The sequence below is a fragment of the Asparagus officinalis genome, chromosome 3 (genome assembly GCF_001876935.1).
Source record: "Asparagus officinalis chromosome 3, Aspof.V1, whole genome shotgun sequence".
NCBI classification, from domain to species: Eukaryota; Viridiplantae; Streptophyta; class Magnoliopsida; order Asparagales; family Asparagaceae; genus Asparagus; species Asparagus officinalis.
The window spans coordinates 7,853,927-7,879,211 of NC_033796.1; the positions used below are offsets into that span (position 1 = coordinate 7,853,927).

The 25,285-nt window shown below is 39.2% G+C and overlaps 1 protein-coding gene and 1 long non-coding RNA gene across 2 annotated transcripts in view; both read right to left on the reverse strand.

The window, feature by feature from the left end:
* Positions 509-7,566, reverse strand: LOC109832836 (dicarboxylate transporter 2.1, chloroplastic-like). The gene is made up of 4 exons (XM_020400281.1): positions 7,548-7,566; positions 7,098-7,411; positions 2,122-2,570; positions 509-838 (listed from the first exon to the last, which is right to left on the reverse strand). The coding sequence occupies exons 1-4, from the start codon at positions 7,548-7,550 to the stop codon at positions 723-725; spliced, it is 882 nt and encodes a 293-aa protein (XP_020255870.1). The 5' UTR covers positions 7,551-7,566; the 3' UTR covers positions 509-722.
* Positions 14,260-25,285, reverse strand: part of LOC109832056 — a 17,864-nt gene continuing 6,838 nt past the window's right edge. The window contains exon 2 of the long non-coding RNA XR_002244625.1: positions 14,260-14,681. This is a non-coding gene — a long non-coding RNA (uncharacterized LOC109832056). The remainder of the gene's footprint in view (positions 14,682-25,285) is intronic.

Genomic DNA, 25,285 nt, shown 5'->3' on the forward strand with positions numbered 1-25,285 from the left:
TATGTATAAATTGATAATCAAAATTGGTTTCGGATGATCCTATTTTAAAGTTGGTTTCTAAGGGAAAAGCCTATAATAAAGGATAATAAACGACATGAGTGATTGAATGTTTAAAGTTACAATACATGCTAGCCGATAAATAATTATTATAAAAATATAAAGAAGTTAGAGGAGGAAAACTTTATATTTCTTTATATACAGTTTGGATAAACTATAAGATGTTTTTTTTAATAACTATAAATAAATGGATTGATGGAGAGAAAGAAACTTTTTAAGCCATTAAAATTAAAATATGAAGAAGGCAAGTAAACAAAGATTAAAAGGAAACCATTATGCTCAGATATGAAGGAAGCCCACGTTCGTTATCTACATTAATGGGCCGCCTTTAAATGCACTCATCATGTTTGCTGCTGGGAGAACATTAAAAATTTATTCATCCGAATTGAGATCATCAGCAGTGGTGATCGATCCACGTATATATACGGAAACTGGAGAAGAATACAGCACAAATCAAAATGTGCCGAGGGATTCAAACCCCAAATCCCATCATCACCTATGAAGTATATAAATCATGACATGAAACTGTAAGTCACCTTCCTCTATAAAAAGAATTGGAGATTGTTGAAACAATCAGATGCCCTCCATAATACAAAATGGAAAAACTACATCTCAAGGGGATACGCAGATAGCCTATATCTCAAATTTACTCTGCGGCAAAAGGCTCAATACAGGCCCAAAAACTTCCACCAGAAGGCCCCGACAACTCCCCAGATCAACGCGTTAAGCATAGCAGTTAAAAAGCCCAGCTTGAATACATCAGGAAGATCTACATAACCGGCTGGAACAAAGAAAGGAAAAAAATTGTTATATAACTAAATTTGATTACATAGGTGAGCAAAGAAAAGTTCAGGGTGAAATTATATTTCTCAAACTACTACGCCTGGGTTGGTCATGATAAAGAAGGCTTAATTGCGCACTTGTATGGGAATGTGTCATTAGAAGTTTCGTTTATTATGTGATATCTGTTGACAAATATTTCATATTTGAGGGTTACCTTGGCCTAAATGACAAAGGAAGAGAGTTAGGATAAGTTAGAATAAATTCACGATGATTGATGGCCTATAGTGTGGGTACTGTTTTGAATGAAATAAATTCAAAAGCTTGTAATTGCTAATCAAAGTACGTGCACATTTTACTTGATTCATTCATTAATTGGAAGATCCCTGTTAACAGTAAAGCGTAAGCCTGTATGCCTATTATGTGTATAGGTGTTTTCTCGTGGTTTTACTGTCGCTTTTGTTGCTGCAGTGACTCCTTTAAAAGATTAGTTTTGGTGACGCAGGAGTCTCAACACAAGTTGTTGCTCCATCTCCGGTTAACTAAAATCATGATGGCTTTTGTTCTTAGGATAGGGCTTCTCAATCAGCTATCATTTTTGTAGAATGATATTGGTTCTTTTTGTTATGTAGTTGTGGTTGGCTTTAGATGGGTTCCTGTACTGGTTCAGTTCTGGTATTTTGCAAACTTACTATTACACATACGTATGTATATAATATACATGTATGTATGTCGATGTGCTCACGTACTTGTCTACATATTATTCTATGACTGAAGGTGATGTTTCCATCCTATTTTCTCAGACGGAATAAGAAAAGGTCACTGTATGTGTAGAACAAAAGGTAGAACACCTTTGTTCTACATATAACACAAATTTGAAGTATACATTGACAGGGGAGGCTGTTAAGTCACATAAATCAAGGCAAGACTAGGATTTATGTGCTGTAAGATAGCATAGGTATTGGCTCATCTATCAGACTATCGATTAGTCCACGGACTTGGGCAGCAAAACAGATATCCCATTCCTAAACTGATAAATGTGCTGGACCTTAAGAAAGGACAAAAAAGATACCAGCCAGAAGTCCCAAAGTGTCGAGATAAACCTTTGTCTTCAACTGATTGCTTTCTGATTTATTTTCCAATATACTAAAAGTCTTGCTTTCTTATAAAAAGATAAAAGTATTTCTTGGCAATTTAACCCAATATATATGCACTATGCATGCAGTAACTAAAAGAAAATGAGAACAGGTGACTTGATTACAAGGAAGAGGAAAAAAGGTTTACCTCCATAGTATACAGCAGCCTGGCCACTGCTATAATGTGTTATTGCACCAAAGAGATTAGTGTTGTATGCCAAGGCTAGTGCTGCCAATACACCGGGTACACCTGCTGCTAAGTGCATGGCTAGAAATGCTGAGTACAAGGCTCCTACATGCCCAGTCTGACTAGCAAATAAATAGTGTATGAAGAAGTAGGATGCTTGAAGAACACCAAATGCTGCTGGCCAACTCAAAGAAAAAGACTGAAGAAACTTAGCCACACATCCTGACATCCATGTAACTATTCCAAGATTTGTAAGCTGACTGGCCATTCCAACTAGAACTGCAAACCAAGCCAAGGTATCCCATGCAGACTTCTCACTTAAGCAATCATCCCAATCCAGGACTCCGAGGAGCAGAAGGATAGATAAACCAAGCATTGCTGCAACAACACTTGCTATACCAAGAGCCTCCCTGTGCACAAAGAAAGTAACTGTTAAAGTGTACCTCCATCTGATAAAGGAGAAAATACAGGACAAAAGGGCACAATAATGAGGGTGCTTTTCACATTCCCTTTCAGAATTAGGATAGGGATTTCACTTACAGTGTAGAAATATCAATAATGTAACCAGAGTATATTTCACGTTTCAGATAATTAATTACATTTCGGTAATTGATAAAAAAGCAAAATCTTTCTACCTAATAGCAGATAACCAGCAGTCCAGAGTTATCTCAGATAAATTATGCCCAAAACCATGTGAAATGCAATAATGGAACCACAATCAAGAATTATTCAGTCTTTGAAAAATATCCCATAAGAAAGATACCTCATTACTGAAATCATCACTTCACCATGACCATCAAGACCTTTTCACATTATAATAGTTAGGACATGGCGCGTGGGAGGAGGCTCTATGCAACTGTCAACTTGACATCACCCTCTATGAGTTGGTGATACAGCAAACCTAAGGAACTGAATGAGGCACAGCATGTCATAGAGCATAGACCACTTAGAATCCAGCCTTTCTCTTGCCAAGCAGTTCAAATCCTTGTATCAAGGAGTAAGAGACTAAAGTCCCCAACACAAGAAAGTGTATTGATGCAAGAATATACAAGTCTAAAAAAAGCTCTTTGTAGGCCGTCTAAAAATCACAATAGATGGTTGATCCCCCATCAAACACCGATGATGGAAGTTACAATCTGACGACTTCCAGAAGGCTACAATTTGAAGACTTTCACGTAGAAGGTTACAATCTGACGACCTTCACAACAACTAATGAAGGCCCCAATTCAACAGCCTTCACAATCAACATCGGGAGCTACAATCTGACGACTCTCATATTTTCAAGGAGCCAAGGCGAAGATTACAAGAGGACGATCTGTGCAAAGCTCTAGCAAAAGAGACTACAAATTGACGGTCTTTTCATATTAGAACGCAGATATCTCTCAAACCGTAAGGAATTTGGCAAAACGGAGGAAGCGAACCGAAGCCTTAGGCTTGGTTCGGATGGCCCCGTCTCGTCGAGATAGCCGATTTTTATATGTAATTCGTCCAATTCCGACTTACGGTTTGAAAGTTATGACCTGTTCTTCGCAGCAAGTTATGTTCTGAAGTCCGTCTGCAAGACCGGACTTCGTCAGAACATTGGACTCAGCCTGAAGCTCGCCAAGCCCGCCTAAGATTCGCCTCTGCATTACAGAGTCAAAACGCACAGGTGGAACCAGCGTTATAACCTCAAAACGCAGAGGTTATCCTTGTGATATAACATCAAAACGCAGAGTTACGGCCCAACTCTGCGTTTTCAACCTAAAACGCAGAGTTCACCTCTAAAACGGCCCAACGGTGCGTTTTCAGCCTTTAAACAGGCTCAACTCTGCGTTTTCAGCCTAAAACGCAGAGTTCACCTCTAAAACGGCCCAACGGTGCGTTTTCAGCCTTTAAACAGGCTCAACTCTGCGTTTTTAGCCTAAAACGCAGAGTTCATCTCTAAAACAGCACGATCTGTGCGTTTTCAGCCTTTAAATAGGCTCAACTCTGCGTTTTCAGCCTAAAACGCAGAGTTCATCTCTAAAACAGCACGATCTGTGCGTTTTCAGCCTTTAAACAGGCCCAACTCTGCGTTTTCAGCCTAAAACGCAGAGTTCATCTCTAAAATAGCACGACCTGTGCGTTTTCAGCCTTTAAACAGGCCCAACTGTGCGTTTTCAGGCCTAACTCTGCGTTTCAGGTCCAGAAACGTACAGTTCGGGCCCAGAACGCTGTTTTCAGCGTTTTGACTCGTTCAAAGCACTAACAGAACGGTTTCAAAACCGTTTTCCCCACGATTTAGGGAACTGTTTAAGAGGGGGCGGTTACACCCCCACTCAATCCATTTTGAGGAGCAGATTAAGGGGATAGTTACCACCCGTAATCCCCTATAAATAGTGGGAAACTCAACTGAGTTCGTCTCTCTTGGATCTTTCTTTTTTGGGGCAACAAAGAAGAGATCTTCGGCTGACCTTTTGGGGGAATTCTGGGAGCTTTCGGCTGCAACAAAATCCTTGGAGCATTCCCTTGGCTTATAACCGACTTTCGGTTCAAATCAACTCTTTTTCAAGACAAAATCCTTGGAGCATTCCCTTGGCTTATAACCGACTTTCGGTTCAAATCAACTCTTTTTCAAGAGTTCAAACTCGTTCAGAGTTATCAACTCGATCAGAGTTCAAAACTTGCTCTGCAAGTTCTTCTAAAACTCGTTCAGAGTTATCAACTCGTTAAGAGTTATATTCAAACTTGCCACGCAAGTTCTCCACAGCGTCAAATCGTGAGGAGAAAATCACGTTCCAGTGAATCAAGACGTTCGGATCGTCAACGAGAAGCAAACTCGACGCGAGCATTCGAGGGAGGCATCTCATCGCCACCGTGAAGAACCCAGAATTAAACAAAGGGGAGAATCAAATTCATTCTCCTCTCTTTTGTAATCGGAATCCAAATTGTAATTGATTTTGAGAGGAATACAAGTCAATTTTTCTTTCATTGTCTTTTTACTTCAAATTTCCAACAAACACTCTTACATCAATCCGGAGGTGCTATCATCACAATTAAAGCCTCCGAGTTACCATAGTTGTCATTCTACAGTCATACAACATGACCAGGCACTTGACCCGTGCTCTATAAGCAGAAAAGTTACAGGATGAAGTAAATAGTTTACACCCAGTTCTTAAGGTTGATGGGTCACAAAATAAGAGTCTATATTCAGGGACTGGGGAAAGAACAGACATAAAAAGACATCTATGATCTATCATGATCTTGACAGGAGTCGCATTTTGAATACTAGAGAAACTTGAAACCTCTAGTATAATGATAGCACCAAAATGAATAAGGAAAACTAATACACAACTCAAGCCCTGATAGGCCAACTTTTGAGAGAACAAACATGTAAATGAACATGTGCATGGTGTTCATGTCTAACTGTCTTTACGTATATGTTTGACCCACTCCTATTGTAGCTAGTTAGCTACACATAAATTCACCGCAATATTACTTCCTACACATACATATGCAAACATTGATTCTTTGAGAACACTGTGACTGAACCTCCAGTACAATGATACACAAAAAATGAAATAGGAAGGCCACATATAGATCTAAGCAACTGAGGAAACACATGACACAAGATCAATCAGGTTAATAATGATTTAAAGTCAATATAACTTGAACCTCCTCCAGTTGATGAATTCAAAACCAAAAATCAGAGGTATATATAAATTACGACTAGATTGAACAACATTTATGTGGCATGTGTGAATACCTCAAGTCTCTATAAACTGACGACTGGTATGTTCAAGGGGATATATTGCAGGGAACACACTTCTAGAATGTCGTATACATCTCAGACTTATCTCAAGGACTTATCCCATTAAAAGCAAATGGATATTCAATTATTCCGAAATTAAAAAAAAAGTCTACATAGAGAATAAAAATCGACACAAATAGAACCGAAAAAATCAGCAAAGCATAGGTGTTAGACTGGAAAAGAAGAAAATGGAGTAAATGAGACGCTTATGAATTCCAAGGTCAACTAGTATAGTACTTGGCCTAAGCACAGTTTGTTGACATCAATTTTGTCCAGTGTACTATACATAAATTTGTCTCAAGAATTTGTATTAATTACCAATCTCATGGTAAGAACAGTTGAAATCTTATGGGGAAGGTCTTATAGTGAAACTCTGATAAATAATGGGAAAAATTGCATATCAGGACAGAAACATTGCTACAGTGAAAATTCCGACAAATGGTCCAGGCATTTAAAGAATCGTTATCTTTTAGTTGGTGAAAATAAATAACATGATAATAGAAAACAGGAAGAAAAATATGCAAAGCAGGATTTGCAATAGAATTTTCTAAAATGACCATGACAGAGTGGAGTAGCATGATTTATATTTGTCCCCAAGCTTAAAACCTTACGAACTAGTTTAAGAAAGTGTGTTGATGGTTTTTCCAGTTCTCAATCCTCACACAAGAGTGAAGATAATTAGTACTTCAACTTTCAACAATAATTTAACCATAAAAAGTGTAATTTAACAGATTTTTATGATACATGTCTCTTATTATTTAGCTCAATTGGATCAGTTTCCATATTAGTTCAACGAACTTGTGATCTGAAGCAAGTCCCCGCAATATGGTGACCATTTTCTAGAAGTCTCATTTGTTTGAGCCTTGCAGATGAGTGACCAGAAAATGAAAGATACTAGGTGGAACCAATGGTGGCATACTTTTATCTGGATCAAGCTTCAGGGGACTATGATCAAATTGAGATCATCGTCAAGGACGTATATCCTAAAAGTCATAAAATTAATTTGAGAACAATATGATGATCAACAGATATTAATGTTAGCATCAGTCATCGAGCTGTGAAAAATTTCACCTTTTTCTTGCCGATACGTTTAGACAACCAAACTGGAATATGCAGACATATTAGCCATATGTCTAGAGTACTCTGACTATCACAAAATACTTACCCAAAGACCCACAAGGAAACTGCAAGAAGCATGGTACCAACCATCACCCATTCATTCCTTGTCACAGGTCCCATTTGCTCGAGCTTTTTTGCAGCCAAAGCAGGAGCATCTGGTGTATCTTTTGTTTCTGGTGGAAAGATCTTGTATAGAAGATATGGAGTGACTAGAAGTGCAATGATGGCAGGTAAACTTGCAGCCTTAAACCAGGATACCCATGGACTTGCAATCTTAACACCAAGTTCCTCAGCTAATTTAAGGCACAGGAGGTTTTGAGCTGCAGCAGTTAGGAAAAGAGCACTTGAGTTACCAGCTGACTGCCATGCATCAGAAAGAAAGAAAGAAAACAATGTCATTAAACTTATGAAAGGCTAGAATAGAGCCGAGAAAAGTTACAAAACTATAACAAAAACATAAATTTTTCTACCTATACCAACTGATGAGGGTAATTACCATATAGAGCCTCTCCACAGAGCATAGTAGATTGTAACAAATAAAAAATCAGCAAGAGACTCCTGGAAATATCAGCCAGTCACCATGCGCAATTATAAAAAATTGTGACACCGAACAAGTATGGACTGAGAATACACCTTAAAAGAAAGTTTTTGAAGGAAATTTTTGAATAGGTAACATAATTTAGCATAATTTTACAGTGAATAGTTCACATGCTGTCTATTACTAGGGCAAGATAAATAGTTCACATAATTTTGCAGTAAAGGAAGTTTTTGAAGCACACCTTCATCAGTAGATTATAGGCTTAAGATCAACTGCAAACCCAAGCCAAGTAACATTATATATGGAATGGAAATGGATGAACAATGTTGTCGATCATTATAAGCCAAAATAATTCAGGATAAGTTTAACATGTCTACTTGCATCTTTTGTACACCTTATTTCTACTTCATATGTCAATAAAGAAACATAAGCTTTGTTCAAGCATGAGAGAAGGCCAGTTGAGGTTCTTCTGATCAGCAATAATGCCAACTTAGTGAGCTCCTATCTAGTGATCAATCCTATCCTCTTTAGTCTTTTCCTTTTTGTTCTCCATCTGATCTCTTGATTACTGGTTTACAGTACAATTCATGCCCATAGAATTTGAGTCCTTACATTGTATAACTAATGTTTGCTAATATGCAGCTGATAAAAATCCTAGATGATTTTCTTATCGAGCCACTCTTATTTCTACTTTCAATTACAATACTTTTTTACCCCTTGATTTAACCCACAACAATTCAACATAAGAGTGACAAGCAGCTCCAAGAATCAAAATTACCAACTATTAGCACAATGGTTATTAGCCAGACCTATAAGATGATGAGAAAAAAATCCTATTATCAAATCGAAATAAAGTAAAAATATACCAAGTAGTAAACTAACAAGTATTTCACCAAAAATATATCTTTCCCCATGAAATATAATTTTGTGTATCAATCGACAATCGTCAATTCATATTCCACAACTATAAAAACTTTATTTCTAGTAACCATAAATGCATAAGACATTAGAATATTTCTAAAACAATATACAAACTTAAAGAGCAAAACTGACTAAAGGGTGTCCCTAGAGTAGTAGAATCATTTGAAAGAAAATGTCTTCCTATGTTTCAAACATCCAACTAGTGATCTATAACCCATACAAACTTAACATTTCTAAAAACGATAGCCACACCTGAAATTGAAGGAAAGTCACATATAAACAAAATCAGAATTTGTAACATCAAATACAAAATAAAGCATAGGCTTAGCACAAAAAGAAAATCACCTCAGACAAAATTGTTTTAAATGTTTTGGTCATTCAACTAGCATATGTTAAAACCCGCCAAAATGAACTAAAGTAACTAAACAAGCACATAATTCACACAGAACATAAAAAACTTCAAGTTCTAGCAATAAATTTATCTTTATAGAGGTCAAAAAAAAAAATTTTCCCTCAATGCAACCAGCAGATCATAAGAACATGCAGCTCATTTCCACCACCACCAACAACAACAAGTATAACCAAGCCTTTATCCCAAATGTTTGGGGTCGGTTACATGAATTCTATTTTTCCATTCCATAAGAATATGCAGCTCATTTCCAAAGGAAAATAAAATCATTTGCCATCCAAATTTCCTTCTTTGTGTGCTGTAACATATCAGAGCCCCATCAAAATTAAATCTTTTTCTCAGTAATTGGTAACAGAACATAATCCTCTCACTTAAAATCAAATGCAATAAGCTTTTCAAAATTTAAAAAAAAATCCAACAGAGTTAGGTACTAAATAAATTTTATAATCTATACTACTATATAAAAAACCAAGTGGGGGTAATCCAAAATTTGGATGAGTGGACATATTCTCATTTTCGACAGTACTTGGAAGGGCAAAAATTTAATTTAATAAGAGGCTTCTTTCTTGTTTTCCATTCTCTCTCTTTTGTTTTCTAGAATATTCTATATATAGATATAAAACATTTTGTCTTTCTTATCTTTCTCTTCTTTTGGTTTTCGAGAATGTTCTATATCATACTCCATGAACATATGATATGAGCCCATATAGTTACATATCCATTATATTTAAGATTTAAAAGGTATATAATATAAGTTTATAAGTTCCTTTTACACACACACACACACACACACATACAAAAAGCCAAAGAATATAAAATATAAATATTTTTTTAGAAACTATAAGTTTTGTGCATTAGGAACGTGCATTTAATTTTGTAACAATAAAATAAAATAAAATAGAACATATACAAATAATATTAATAGATGCTAAAAACCTTATCCTTCCCTATAGGATTAAAAAAATATTTTTTTCTTAGATTTAAGATATCATTACATTATAATTATAATCGAATCTCTGATGCATTTTGAGATATAAGAATTTATTAAAAAAGTTTTATGCCTCTTGCACGGGCGATAATGCTAGTTCACAAATGAAAAGTCAAGTTTCAATCAATCTATAAACAATTAGCAATAGAATTGACTTTTATGTTGTAGCCACTACTGTTAAATATTACAACCCTATCAAAATTAAATCTTTTTCACGTTAATGTTACAGAACATAATCCTCTCATTTAAATAAAATGAAATAATCAAGTATTAAACTGACAAATAAAAAGTCAGCTACTGGCGAAGGAAATGACCTCACCTGAAACTGCGACAGCACAAGAAACGACCCAACTTCCTCGACGTTGAATCGTTTGGCGAACTCCCTCGCAGCAATCGCCAAACTCTTAATAATCGGCAAGAAACACCCCAGCCTCGCCGTAGTACTCGGCATCGCCGGCGCAATCATCGCCTCACTAATCGTCAACCCATAACTCAACCCTAGCGTACTCTTCCCAAGCCACTTCACAAAGTAAGTCGCCACTCTATCCCCTAACCCCGTCTTCACAAAACCCGCGCAAAGAAAAACGAGATCACAATCAACCAGATCACCTCATTTAGTAAAAGCCCCCAAACGCAGCGGCGAAAGTTAGGGTTTTGGTGAGGACCGCCGCGGTGAGGCCGAGAAACGCCCAGGCGCCGACGGGGAGAGGGCTGAGGACGAGGCCGGCGATCGTGGAGAGGAAAGATCGAGAGGAGGTTCCAAGCTTGGACGAGATTTCGATGGGTTTGGGGACGAGGAAGCGGACGCCGAGGCCAATGGCGAGCGAAAGTAAAGAGGGAGGGGCTTGGCGCCTTGATTTTGAGGAGGAGGGGAGGAGGCGGTGAGGTTACCACCTCCGAGGGTTCGGAGGAAGAGAGGCGGCTTGGATTGGAGTGAGGTGACGTGATCTGAGGTGAGGGCGGAGCGGAGGGTGGAGATTGAGGCGGGGAGCGGAGGAAGGGGAGGGACGGCGGAGATCGAGGGTGAGGGGGCGGTGAGAAGTAGGGAGCGGTGACGGGAAGCGGCGGAGCGAGGGCGGAGCTCTCCATGTCAGGGAGAGATTGGACGGAAATCGCGAGGGAAAATGGAGAGAGAACCTGGAGCAAAAGGGCCCGGTAAGCGGCGCCGGGATTATGCTAATTAGAGGCGACAGTATGCGGTCTGTCACCGGCCAGGTGAAGGAGACTGCAGTCTGTGGGGTCTGCACTGCGTCGTACCGGTAAGCCTATGACACGGGGCGTCGCCCGAGGACACGCAGAATGAACACGTGAAACAGCGGGTTCTGGCGGGCAGGGAGCGAGGAGGAAACGTGTCGATGCTGGCTCACCAGCTACGGATGGAGGCGCGCTCGCCTCGGGCAGCGTATGCATTCCTGGGTCAGCCTTGGGTCGGTGGCGCTGACGGGTGCTTAGAGCACATCGTCAGGAGGATTGCGATTGGGCCACGTAGGACGGAAGGGATTCCGTTGAATCCGTTGGCCAAAGGTGTTTTCTGTGGCCTGGGCTTTTCAGTACTGGATTGGGGTGCGTACGCTGTTGTCCTACACAAGATTAGATTTACGTGCGGACCAAATGGGCCGGGTTGGATCCAAAGCATTAGATGCCCTTAATAGGGCCCAGACGTTGAAAGTGCGGCCTCCAAGCCCACGAAAATTTAACTGGGGACGACAAGGACTCGCGAGTCTGCAACGTGCATATATCGAATATATTTGCACGGTAGGATTTACGTACGATTGTTAAACACTTATATCGTGGAGAGATATGGCTATGAACATGTATAATGTTTTTAATTTTTGGTGTTATATAGGTAAGAATACAGATATAAACAGAATATCCAGATACGTATCTGAATGCATGTACCAATCAGTCGATTAAAAATATTTTGAAGTTATTCTCGTAAATTTAAGATCAATTTCTGTGATCCGTAGATTCAGCTTTAGTTTTTATATGTGTCTTAACAAGTTGATTTATTTTGATCTGAAAATTCAGGTGATTTAAAAAAGGTTTTTATGCAACATGTTTTTCAGTCTTACCCATGATAGCACATCTATTTTGGAGTCCAATTATGTCAGAACTGTTGGGTATCTACTCAAACTCCAAGTTAGGATAGAGTTTTTAATTCTTTGTATAACTTCATGAGAATTAGATAATGTTAGGGATCTATCATGATTAGGAGTTTGGGTTCCATCATGATTGAGAGTTTGAATCATATTCTAATTAGGAAGTTAGGCTAGAGATAGAGTTTTGGTTTCTCTATATATATCCCTTTATATTGTTAGAGGAAAAAGAAGAATGAGAAGAAGAAGAAGAAGTGTAGAGAGAAAGAGTAAGAGAGGGTTTGGCGGTCTTTGTCCGTGCAAAAAATTATAATTTGAAGATGATAGTGGATTGATTTTGATCCCGTGGTTTTTCCATGTTGAGGGTTTTCCACGTTAAATCTTGTGTGATTTTATTTACTGCGTTTGGTGGTGTTTTGGGGGTTTTTGCGAGATCTAAAAATCCCTACAAGAACTCTCCCATAGAAAGGGATGTGATCAATGTCATGTAGGGGTAGTTTAAGGGCTAGTTTGGAGATTTTACTTCTTCTATACATGGAACAAACCACCCTATTTCTATGTGGATATCCTTATTATTTGTTTCACATAACCATATCCATATTTTTCTCATTTTTATTCGATTTTAGCATATATAAGATAGGTAAGGGTTTTACATACCAAATCATGTTGATCTTTATTTGCTACTTGCGTAGAAATCTAAATGGATCCAGGCTACGGTAACAAGTGAAATTTGTTTGAAATTAATTTAGGGTATCCATAGAGTATCAAAGTGAAATGTGATTGAACTTTGGGGGTATCAATTGTTAAAAGATAGTTTGGAATATCAAAGTGCAAAAGTGGATAAACTTTAGGGTATCAAAGTGAAAGTTAAGCCTTTTCTTGAGTGGTTAAGATTAATTTAATGCATATACAAAGGTTTTCAAGTCTTGGCTTTTGTTGTATCACCGAAATTGCTAAGTAGGTCGCTAAGTATAACCTACTCTTAAGAAGACGATACACGTCTCGATTAGCCAACTTAAGCATTATAACACCAACCTGACCTAGGTCTCGAGAATGCCGGATCCCCTCTTCAAAGCTCTTTGAGAATCTAGACGAAAGGAGTCCTCACCGGGCTTTCTCTCAAAAGCCTAAGATGAAATGTGTCATCACTCGGGCTCTCCCAGAGGACCAAAGACGAAAAGCATCCCCACTCATACTCTCTTGAAGGACCGAGACGAAAGGTGTCTCTACTCAGACCCGGTGACGCATCTTGAACCACGCGGAAACTTATCTGCTTCGTCTTTCCCAGCAACGTCAGCTAGTCACTGTCGCATTAAATGCATGGCCAGAGCTATCATTACTCCCTCGCCGAAGTCAAGTCATAATGACTTCTCAGGCCATGCCAGCACTGTAGTCATTATGTCGCCGTCGCATTAAACGTAAGGATGACTCAAACCACCCAATACCGACGTGTGTAAAGTATCACTGACTAAGCCGACTACATGGACCAGCGTGAAGTTACCTAAAAAACTCTTTTCAGCTCACTATAAATATGCAAATCGTCTTCTGCATGAAGATATCGTGTTCTCTATGACAGAGAACCCTAAAAACTACTTCTTTTATACATTTTTCTCCCTTAAGATCATCACTAACGTCTCATATTTATGCATGAATCTTTTTCTGCTCAAAGTGATTAGCCATCAAAAAGGATTGAGAGGCCCTAAGCTCTCCCGAATCCACCCTAACCCACAAAATTAAGTTTTTGACATAAATAACTTTTATCTTTATTAGTTCAATATGTTGTAATATTTTATTGAAATGGTAGGCTTGGCAGTGAATGATCATGAAGGCAGCTCCAAACGGGTGTTAGGCAGGGCCTAAGTTTAATCTGTTAAACAGGAGTGATGGCTTTTGTCGTTGCTTCTTCTTCTCCATTCAGAGTCTCCTGTTCACAGTAAGCTCTAATTCCTCTCTTGTTTATATTTTCACCATCTTTTTTCCTTATCACATGGGAATTGAAAAAAACAAGTCTCAACTCAAAAATTGTCCGTCATCAGTTTGTCTTGTCATTATTTCTGCAAGTAGTTTTAATTTGAGTCTCATAAAAAGAAAATGACATTCTAGTCCCCTCAGCAATCAGTATAGTATTTAATTACGCTCAAAAGAGAGGGGTATTCAAGTTCAAAGCGAAAGAATTAGAAGGTAAATAGCTGGCTATATATTGATTTGAAAGGTAAATCTGCAAATATGGCAGGTTTTGAGGATTATGCAGGCAAAAAAAATTAATGGGTGACGACAAATATATATACTACAAAATACTACTACATTGCAAATATTCCCTTAGATAGAACTCTATTCCATATCATTTATAATACACTTTTTATGTATCATAAAAACAACGCATATTTTCTCCATCTTTTAGTTTAATTCCATTAACTTATACCTGTACCATTTTCGTCTCGTGCATTATGCATGTGCATTTGAACTCAATGCATTCTCATCGCAGGGGGTATAACTCCACTGAGAAGGTACGGACTTCGCAACTTATTAACCCTTTTTCTGTGAGTACTATGCGTATCTTCTAATGTGACAACAATCAGCCTCAAGAGAGTAACATGTTTCGCTTGGCAAAGAGCTGGGGATTTTGAAAAAAATAGCAAAGCCCCGCGATGGTAACATCCTCTCCTGTCCCAATAATCCTGTTAATATAGATGAAAATACATCAGTTGAAAGCATGCTTCAAGCATATGAAGTTGCAGTGAGTACAAATGTAGCAGGGGTGGCAGCAACATATGATATTTCTAAAGCGTTGTCCTCAATCCCAGAAGCCGTTGAAGATTTTCGTCGGGGCAGGGTTAGTATACATAATTGTTGGATTCTTGATTGATTTCTGATATATTGTTTGTGCTTCAAGGCAGATGTTGGATGTATTTCAGCTCGTCATTGTCATAGACGATGAAGATAGGGAGGGAGAATGAGGAAGATCTTATAATAGCTGCATCAAATGTTGCACCAGAAGCTATGGCTTTTAAGGTTAAAACATACACACGGAATCATGTGTCTAAGCATGAAAGAAGAAGACGTGGAGAGGTTACATCCCCCTCTTATAGTAACTGAAAATGTATCTTAACTTGATTGTTAGCACCCTAGTTCAAAAGTTTTTTGTCACTCGTTTACCTTCTGACTTATTGTTTACTGGAGATTGGTGCTGTTTATATACTTTAAAAGAAATTGTGTTATTTAATCTTAGGGCAAATGTTCAACATCTTCTATTACCTGAACATACCTTGGACGCTCTCTTAATAGTTTAAACTTCAAACTGTGAGGAAGATTTCAGATCTAGGGTTTTGGAGTTTGGTAGAGGAAGATTTTGTGTGAAGCTTGGTTCTTGGAGTTCTAGGCTTCGGTGGAGATAGCATTAGGAGTTGCCGTTGGAGATTTCGCTTTCCTCGTGTGGATAGGAGATCTATTTAGAATCCGATCTAGGGTTCAGTTGGGTGGTTCCTAATTTCTATCAAATTTGTTCTTTCTCTACAATTTAGAGTTAGTTTGCAATGGGAGAAGAAGGTGAAAGCAGCAAGTCGATGGCGAGTACAATACAAGTTGGTTTTCAGAACACTAAGATTAGTGTGGTGAAGTACATGATGCGCTCAATGCTCAGAATCTGGAAGAGACTATCATGATCCACGAGACGCCACCTAAATATGATGAGGCAATATGAGAGAAGATGAATAGGAACGCGTGTAGGGTGATCAGGTCATGTTTGGAACAGGAACTGAAATATGATGTGATTGGAGTGACGTCTGCAATGAAGATGTGGGAAATTCTCAACAATAAGTATCTCACAAAGAGTGTTGAGAACAGGTTGCAGTTGCTGCTAAGACTCTTCAGATTTTAGATGTCCAGAGGCACCTCACTAGCGGCGCATGTGAACAACTATACTAAGTTGTTGTCGGACTTGGCAAATGTTGATGAGAAGATTTCAGATGAGTACAAGGCTATTATCTTATTGGGCTCCTTACCGGATGAGGAGTATAACACATTTGTGCTCATTTTGTTGAATGAGAGATCTTCTATCAACTATAGTGAAGTAACTAACGCTTTGACGAATTATGATTTGAGGAAGAACAATGAGACTTCTCGCGCTAGTACTTCAGAAGAGGCATTATCGACGAGAGGTAGAAGTTCATATCCGAAAGGTGGTAATAGAGGAAGGTCAAAGTCAAGAGGTCGTCACCAGTTAAGAAAGAACCAATGTGCATTCTGCAAGGAACAGAGATATTGAAAAAGAGATTGTCCAAAGATCAAAGAGAAGAAAAATAGCAAGAAAAAAGGCCCAAAGGCCAATGAGGTGAACGTTGCGAAAAACAATAATTCCGATGATTCAAGCTTTTCTCTATTGATTACTTCGGAGGTGAACCACTTGGATGCATCAAATTGGATGCTTGATTCCGACGCTACTTATCATGTGACCCCTAGGCGAGATTGGTTTGCATCGTTCGAGAGACTCGATGGGGGTGTTATTATCATGGAAAATGATCAATCCTGTAGCATTTGTGGGATAGGTACCGTGCGGATTCGGATGCACGATGGAGTAGTCCGCGAATTGAAGGATGTGAGATTCGTTTCTCAGCTGAAGAAGAATCTTATTTCTGTTGGAGCTTTGGAGGCGAAGGGATTCAAGGTGACCTTTGAAAATACTGTAGCGAAGGTTACTAATGGATCTTTAGTGGTGATGAAGGGAGTCCGCAGTCGGAACTTGTAACATCTGAAGGGAAGCACCGAGGTTGGCCAGGTTGCTTCGGCCATTTCAGAGGCGAACATGAGTAGGATTTGATATTATAGGTTAGGGCACACAGACGAGAAGTCACTGCAGGCGCTGTGCAAGCAGGGGCTATTGAAGGGAGCCAATAGTGATAAAGTGGAATTCTGTGAGCACTGTGTTCTTGACAAGAAGACGAAGGTGAAGTTCGGGACGACCATTTATAGGACGAGGGGCATCCTGGACTGCGTGCACACAGATGTTTGGGGTCCCATCAAGACTGCATCACTTGGTGGTCGACATTGGTTCGTCATGTTCGTTGATGACTATTCTAGGCGATGTTGGGTGTACACCATGACAAAAAAGAGTGAAGTCCTAGATATATTCGTGGAGTGGAAGAAGAGATTGGAACTGCAGACTGGGAGAAAGATCCAGATTCTATGAAGGCAGATGAGTGGAACCTTCTAGATAGACAAGCCCTCAGAGTTATCAGATTGACGTTAACTCGCAATGTTGCGTTCAACATAGCGAAGGAGAAGACCATGGCGGGTCTTATGGCAGCACTCTCAAACATGTATGAGAAGCCATCAGCCGCGAACAAAGTTCATTTGATGATTGAGTTCTGTGAGCACTGTGTTCTTGGCAAGAAGACGAAGGTGAAGTTCGGGACTGCCATTCATCAGACGAGGGGCATCCTGGACTACGTGCACACAGATGTTTGGGGTCCCATCAAGACTGCATCACTTGGTGGTCGACATTGGTTCGTCATGTTCGTTGATGACTATTCTAGGCGATGTTGGGTGTACACCATGACAAAAAAGAGTGAAGTCCTAGATATATTCGTGGAGTGGAAGAAGAGATTGGAACTGCAGACTGGGAGAAAGATCAAGACGTTACGATTCGACAACGGCGACGAGTATACTTCAGACCCCTTTCAGCAGCTATGTCGAGACGAGGGCATAGAGAGATACTTTACGGTTAGTCATACACCGCAGCAGAATGGGGTGGCAGAGAGGCTAAATCGGTCTTTACTGGAGAAGGTCTGATGCTTATTGTCACAAAGTGGTTTGGAGAAGATCTTTTGGGCTGAGGCACTTACATATGCGAGCCACCTCATTAATAGGCTGCCTTTATCTGTGATTGAAGGGAAAACCCCTATAGAGAAGTGGTCGGGATAGCCAGCACACGACTATGACCAGCTCAAGGTATTCGGGTGCCCTGTATTTTATCATGTGAGAACAGGTAAATTGGAACCTCGAGCTAGGAAGGTTATATTTGTAGGATTCAAGCGTGGTGTTAAGTGATACAAGCTTTGGGATCCAGTTGATAAGAAGATTATGCTGAGTAGGGACGTCACGTTTAATGAGGCTTCTATCTTGAAGTTTTCTAGCTCTCATCAAGTGGAGAGCGACCCGACTGAGGAGATATCGCAGATGGTGGAGATCGATGCAGCTCCACATTGTCCAGATGATACAGTATCCATTAGAGTGCCGACTGAGGTGACGCCAGGCAAGCACGACGATGACACGGGGGATACGAGTACTGATGTGCAGGATCAGTGACCGACGGCTCAGGTTCAGGATTCGATTGCGGTTCGGAGACAGAAGAGAAACATACAAATGCCAGCACGGTATGCCGACACAGTTGCGTATGCACTTCCGGTGGAGAGTATCGATGAGTTGGTGCCTACTATATTCAGAGAGACCGATCAAAGTTCGAAGGCTGATTCGTGGCAGGTGGCTATGCAGGAGGAGATAGAATCTCTTCATAAGAACGATACATGGGAGCTTGTTGAGCTTCCAAAGGGGCGAAAGGCAATTGGTTGTAAGTGGGTATACACGAAGAAGGAGTGCATTGAGGGCACTCCATTGAGGTTCAAAGCTAAGTTGGTTGCGAATGGCTATACACAGGAGGAATGTATTGACTATAAATGAGATTTTCTCTCCGGTGGTGAAGCATTCTTCGATTCGGATTTTGCTAGCTTTGGTGGCACAGTATGGTTTGGAGTTAGATCAGTTGGATGTGAAGACATTTTTTCATGGTGATCTTGATGAAAAATATATATGACTCAGCCATTGAGATTCCGAGTTGCAGGGAAAGATAAGTTAGTTTGCAGGTTGAAGAAATCGCTATACGGTTTGAAGCAGTCTCCTCGACAGTGGTATAGACGATATGATGGTTTTATGATTGGTCATTCGTACACTCAGAGCCAGTTTGATCCTTGCGTATATTTTCGCAAGTTGAAAGGATGTACGTACATCTATTTGTTACTTTATGTCGATGACATGTTGGTTGCCTCTATTTCCAGGTCGACGATAGATGAGTTGAAAGTTCAGTTTTCAAATGAGTTTGAGATGAAGGACTTGGGCGAGGCGAAGCGCATTCTAGGGATGGAAATCGTCAGAGATAAGAAGAAGGGGAGAATTTGTTTGACACAGGTAGCTTATTTGAAGAAGGTACTATAGCGATTCCATATTAGCATGGATACGAAGCCAGTTGGTGTACATTTGGGAGCCCATTTGAAGCTTTTAGCTGGTCTTTCACCAAAGTCAGTTAAAGATCGAGAGTTGATGCCGAAGACTCCATATGCGAGCGCGGTTGGGAGCTTGATGTATGCGATGGTATGTACGAGGCCGGATTTATCACAGACGGTGAGTATGGTTTCAAGATACATGCACGATCCAGGAGTGGGTCATTGGGACGCCGTGAGATGAATTTTGAGGTACATTCGACGTACGCTCAATGTTGGTTTAGTTTATGAGCGGGACACTACATGTGGGCAGTTATGCATTGGCTATGTTGATTCAGATTATGCCGTGGATTTGGATAAGCACCGGTCTACTACGGGGTATGTGTTTACTTTGACCCGTACGCCGGTGTGTTGGAGATGCACCTTACAGTCGACGGTGGCTTTGTCTATGACGGATACAGAGTATATGACAGTTACAGATGCTGTGAAGGAGGCTATTTGGTTTCGATGACTTTTGGAGGAACTTGGTATATCGCAGAGGTCCGTCACTATTCATTGTGATAGCATGAGTGCTATCTATTTGGCGAAGAATCAGATTTTTCATGTGAGGACGAAGCATATTGACTTTCGTTATCACTTCGTTCGAGATATTCTTGAAGATGGAGATGTGCAGATTGTGAAAGTCCACACGAATGATAATCTGACGGATATGCTCACTAAGGTGGTTCCGAGCAACAAGTTTGATCATTGTCGAAACTTGTTACACATTCGTAATTGTTGAGGCCGTTGGCGACTATTTGGGTGAACTACGTTTGGCTTGATTCCTTAGGCAAGAGGATACGTGGGCAGTCTTTCAGATGCAGCCGGTTTGGATTGGTTGATTTTGATAGGGGTGAGATTGTTGGGACTCTCGTTCGGGTTCTCGACTTGTTGTGGAATTTACTTCACTTCGTATTGGACACAACAAGTGGGATATTTGGTTGCTTTGGTATAGACTCAGTTTTGAAAAAACTTTGCCGAGGTGAAGAATTGTGAGAAAATAAATTGAGTGGGGGCCACAAGGTCACAAGGTGACCCTTTTCCACGTGAGGATGGCATGAGACACATAGATGGCATGAGACAGACGCCCACAATCGCAATTAGTAGGCCCACCCGAGTTTGTCCGCTTCCAGCTTATAAAATTCTAGCTTCTAGGGTTTCGATAGGCGTGCAAAAGAGGACGTGCAAAGAGCAGAGGAAAAATGGTTGCATGCAAGCAGCAGTTAGGGAAAACCGAAGGAGAAAAGTCGGCTGACGAAGAGAAAAATTGCAGCGGCTTTTGAGAGGGTTTTTTGGCATCTCCTTTGTGAGAGATTTAAGAGTTTGTGTGAGGGTTTAGCTTGTGTGATTGTAAACCCTAGTTGTATTTTCTTCCTCTAATAGTAGATCTCCCCCCTCCTTGCCCCGTAGACGTAGGCTACTTCCCGAACCACGTAAAATTGGTTGTCTCGCTATTTGTGTGATTTGTAATAGCTTTTAGGTTCCCTCGACGGGTCAGTCCTAGAACTGATGAGAGGAAGAGCTGATATCTCACTTGGTTGAGATATTTTGCTTAAGGTTCTTGTTTTCTTTGTGAAATAAGATTTCCTATTGCGATTTGACTCTCTTGTTGTGCCGAAGTGCTGCTGAAATTTTCGCTGCGCGCAACACAAACATGTTCTAACTCTCTCTATATATAATGCAATGCCTTCAAGGATGCTGGATTCCCATGAATCCTCAGATATGCTTTCCGATAATATTTATTCACTTAATATCTCTTGTTTTTCAGTTCTTTTAATATGTTCAGACTAATTGGTCTTGATGGCTTTATGCAAGAGATTAAGAATGGTTTATCAACTAGGGTATCTGCTGAAGAAAAAACCAAGACAGGTTTGGCTCTCACTAGGGGTATCCATTTGGGCTATCGACCTGCACCTACCGGCCCGTACCTAGCCCGGTATCCGGCCTGAGCCCGACTGGGCTAGGCCAGCCCTCGGCCCGGACCCAGAAAAAAACCAGAAATCCGGGCTCCGGGCCAGCGTCTGGTTTACCGAAGCTCGACCCGAGCCCGGGTAGAAATATGACCAAACCGAAGAGCCCCAGTCCAGGTCCGACCCGCCTCGGACCCAGACTGGGCTAGATAGCCATTGGACCGGGCCGGGCTAAGAAGCTTGGCCTGGCCCGAATTTGGACCAGGTGGCCCAGACCCCGCACAATCCAACGGCTAAAAAACTAGTCGTTCGATCGGGTTTGGCCCGGTCCAGTCCGGTTCGGGCTGATTAAATAGCCAGTAATGGCTATTCTTTGTTAAACGAACAAAATACCCCTAAAACGGTCAAAAAAGACCAAAATTTAAGGGAAATTTAGTCACTTGGCCAGGGGACTACTTCTATAAATAGAGAGAATTTTAATTTACTTTTCTCATCCAAAACTCATTTACTTCTCTCTAATCTCTAATTCTCTCTTATTCTCTCTAATACAACATTATACTCTCTTATTCTCTAATTGCAATGGCTTCCTCCTTCGATTATGAAAGCAAAATCCAACTCCTAATACCAAAATGAGTCTTACTCCTCTTACTACCGATGTTGATCTTGAATCCGATGGCGATTATCTAATATTTAGAGCTTATAAAAGGTCGAGATTTGATGTGTGAAATTTCTTTAAGAAGATAAAAGTCACCATGGATCAACACGATAAACTTCTCACCTAAAAGGCCAAATGTGTGTTTTACGACCATATCTTTGAAGCTCATCATAAGAGAGGCACTAACCACCCCAAATGTCATTTGGAAAAACACAACAGAGCGCAAGCAATGTCTTAAGGAGACATTCGCCAATCTATGCTCTCTCAACCATCTACCTACGGACTACGGTAGCGTCGATTCATAGAACTACGACGCAATTAAAGTCAGAGCATACATCAAGTTTATTATTCTTAAAAACTTTCCTTTAAATTAGTAGAAGATAATGAATTTGAAGATATGATTAGAGATGATTTTTATCTTGCATTTCAAAAAAAAAAAATTTTCGTCAATCTTATCAATGTGATTATTTAAAAATATTATCACCAAGAAAATAGCAAAAATAATGTTCGTATTTTCAAAGCTTGAACTGTAAATTTTCTTTAACGTCTGATATTTTAATATCTAGAGCATAAACTGGTTATTTATGTATCATGACACACTAGATTGATGACATTTGACAAATATTTAAAAGAGTTGTTTTTTTATTTTATTTAAAAATTCACATATTAGTGTAAATATTGCAAATTTAATAATGGAAGAACTTTTAGAATTAGAAATTACTGAAAAAATATTTTTCCACTAGATAATGCAAGTAATAATAATGTAGTTGTACATCATATCAAATCATCTTTATTATTGTCATGTCAATGTGATATTTTTTTAAATTAGATGCATGTCTCATATTTTAAATTTAATTATTCAAAGTGCATTTAATAAAATTAAACCAATGATAGAAAAAGTTAGGCATAGCTTATATTCATAATGCTTCTGAACAAAGACTTAAAAGATGAAAACAATTGTGTAGAAGAAAAAATATAAACCCTAAGTTAATTCTAAAAGATGTTGATCACAGGTGGAATTCCACCTATGCAATATTAAATGTATCAATAGAGTATAAAAAAATTATAAATAATTTTATTTCTTTCTATACTTCTAGTTCTAGCTTTGGCATTATGTATAGAATAACTGATGATGAATGAGCAATTATAAGTTGTGTAAAAGGGATACTACAAGTTTTTTATCAAGCTACTATGTTATTATCTGATAGTTATTATCCAATTTTTACTCAAGCTGCTTTACAAGTGTTAATTTTTTTAAACTTTTTAATACTTATCTCATAAATAATTATTTTTCAAACATGATTTTTGAAATGGAAAGTAAATATAATAAATAGTTTAGACCTATTCATATTATTTTTAGTTTGGGACTTCTTGTTGATTCATGCTTGGATGATATTAGCCTTCAAAGTTTGTTAAATTCTTTATATATGAAAATGATAATAGACAATGATAATAGTCAGACTATTACTGCTCTTACTTATCATAACACTATTAAATATTATTTTTAAAGATTATTTGATGAATATATAGGTAGATATGTATAAGTACACCTCAACCTACATCTACAAGCTTAAGACAAGGCAAATATAAGTTTTTTAATAAGCAATCAGTGATAGAGAGGCTAACTAGTAGTAACTGTGGATCATGATCAAGATCATCATCAAGGAAAATTTTTGAAATTGAACAATATGTAGCTGCACCTTTAGTTAAACCTCAAAAAATAATATTGATTTTGATATTTTACAATGGTGAAAAGTATATTGAACAATTTCATATCATATATTTTCTATCATGACTCGTGATTTACTAACAGTGCATGTGTCTAGAGTTAGCTTCAGAATCCACCTTCAACACTTCAGGGCTTTTGATCAATGACCACATAACATCACTAGATTCTTCTACCATACAGGCTGTAATGTGCCTACAAGATTGGTGAAGGTATGAGAAGAGAACTCAATGCATCGACTGAATAGTTAGTATTGAAGATAGACTTAATGAGTTAACGATCGGAGATAAAGATTAGAAAGCAATTTGTAATTTGGAACTTTTATTTTTTAACTATAAATCTATGATAAATTATTTTAGAAAGAGTTGTAATGATGGTAATATAGATGAGCAGGTACCAACCTAGTTGAGATGTACTCATCTATTGTGATGTGCTAATTTCTAAAAGATATAATTATTAATGATTAGTAATAAAAAATATCTTTATCATTTTAATTTCTCTGATCTTTGCAAATTGTATAATTGTAAGTAATTAATAATAATATTAACTTTTTGTTAAAATTTCTCATATTTTAATTATCGTAAATTTTCATATTTTTTAACAAAAAATCTAAACATTTAGTATTTTTTATTTTTTTGTAAAAAAATGAAAAAGGATAAAAAGGGAAGGGTTGGCCTAGCCTAGGCCCTTCGGGTCCGGGCTCAGACTAGGCATTTTGCCCTGCCCGAACCTAGAAACCCAGGCGGGCCGGGACGGCCCGTTTGGACAGGAATGGCTCTCATAGATCGTTCCTCAAAGGTTGAGGACTTCACACGCCCTAAGCATATGTTCCCTTTAAAGTACGTGGAAAAGAGCATATTGAAAAGAGATGGACACACAGAAACGTCAAATGACATCAGTATCCTCGTAGGGTTAAGGCCTAATGCAGTTCTATATGAGATGGGTGGATGAAAGTGATGGTTCGGTGGCTCGTTTGCCAAAACTTTGTGAAAATTGCAAGGCGAGAGGGTTTGAAAATCATATCAATTGCGGATATGGGTAGTATGTTAAGAACAATGGCATGAGGCAGCAATCTGCATAATGGGAGGACAAAGAAGTACTAGAAATGAAGACGATGAAATAGAAGTTTATGGCTTCTTATAAAGCTTATGGCTTTGAATTGTGTTTGGTAATCCTTAATACTATTGTATTCCTCCTTTCATTGCTTTGAATGGCGTTTATGGCTTTGAGTAATATGTTGGTTCTAATATTATTGTATTTTCCTTTTATCAGTTTGAATGAAGTTTATGGCTCTGAATAAAATGTTTGGTAACAATATTATTGTATTTCTCCTTCTTTCAATCTCCGTAATGGCCAGACAAAGAAGTTTATCGCTTTGAATTACTAAACTAAGCACAAGTTAGCACAAAAAAACACCCCACGCTAAATTTTTATAAATGTTTTGGTCTAGCATTTTCAAACCTGTTAAATGTACTAACCAAACACTTGTTAGTTTGGGTGTAGACCAAACTCACCTCCGCAGACGAGCTTTGGGGAACGATGCAGGCGAGCTCGCGATCGTCAGGCGAGCTCGAGGTCCAAAGCGCAGAGTCAGGCGAGCTCAAATTGAAATAGGCGAGCTCGGGGTCCAGTGATTCGTGGCTGGCGACTTCTCTGGCAGGCGAGATCTTGTAGGCGAACTCGAGCAGGCGAGTTCGAGCTGGCGGGGTCGTGGCTCGCCCACAGGCGAGGTCGAGCGCGC

Excerpts from the sequence above, each read along its gene's own strand:
- LOC109832836 (XM_020400281.1), bottom strand. Across the intron at positions 2,571-7,097 it reads GTTTCCTTGTGGGTCTTTGG|GGAGGCTCTTGGTATAGCAA; the intron begins GTAAGTATTTTG and ends CTTTGTGCACAG. Across the intron at positions 839-2,121 it reads GGCTGCTGTATACTATGGAG|CCGGTTATGTAGATCTTCCT; the intron begins GTAAACCTTTTT and ends TCTTTGTTCCAG.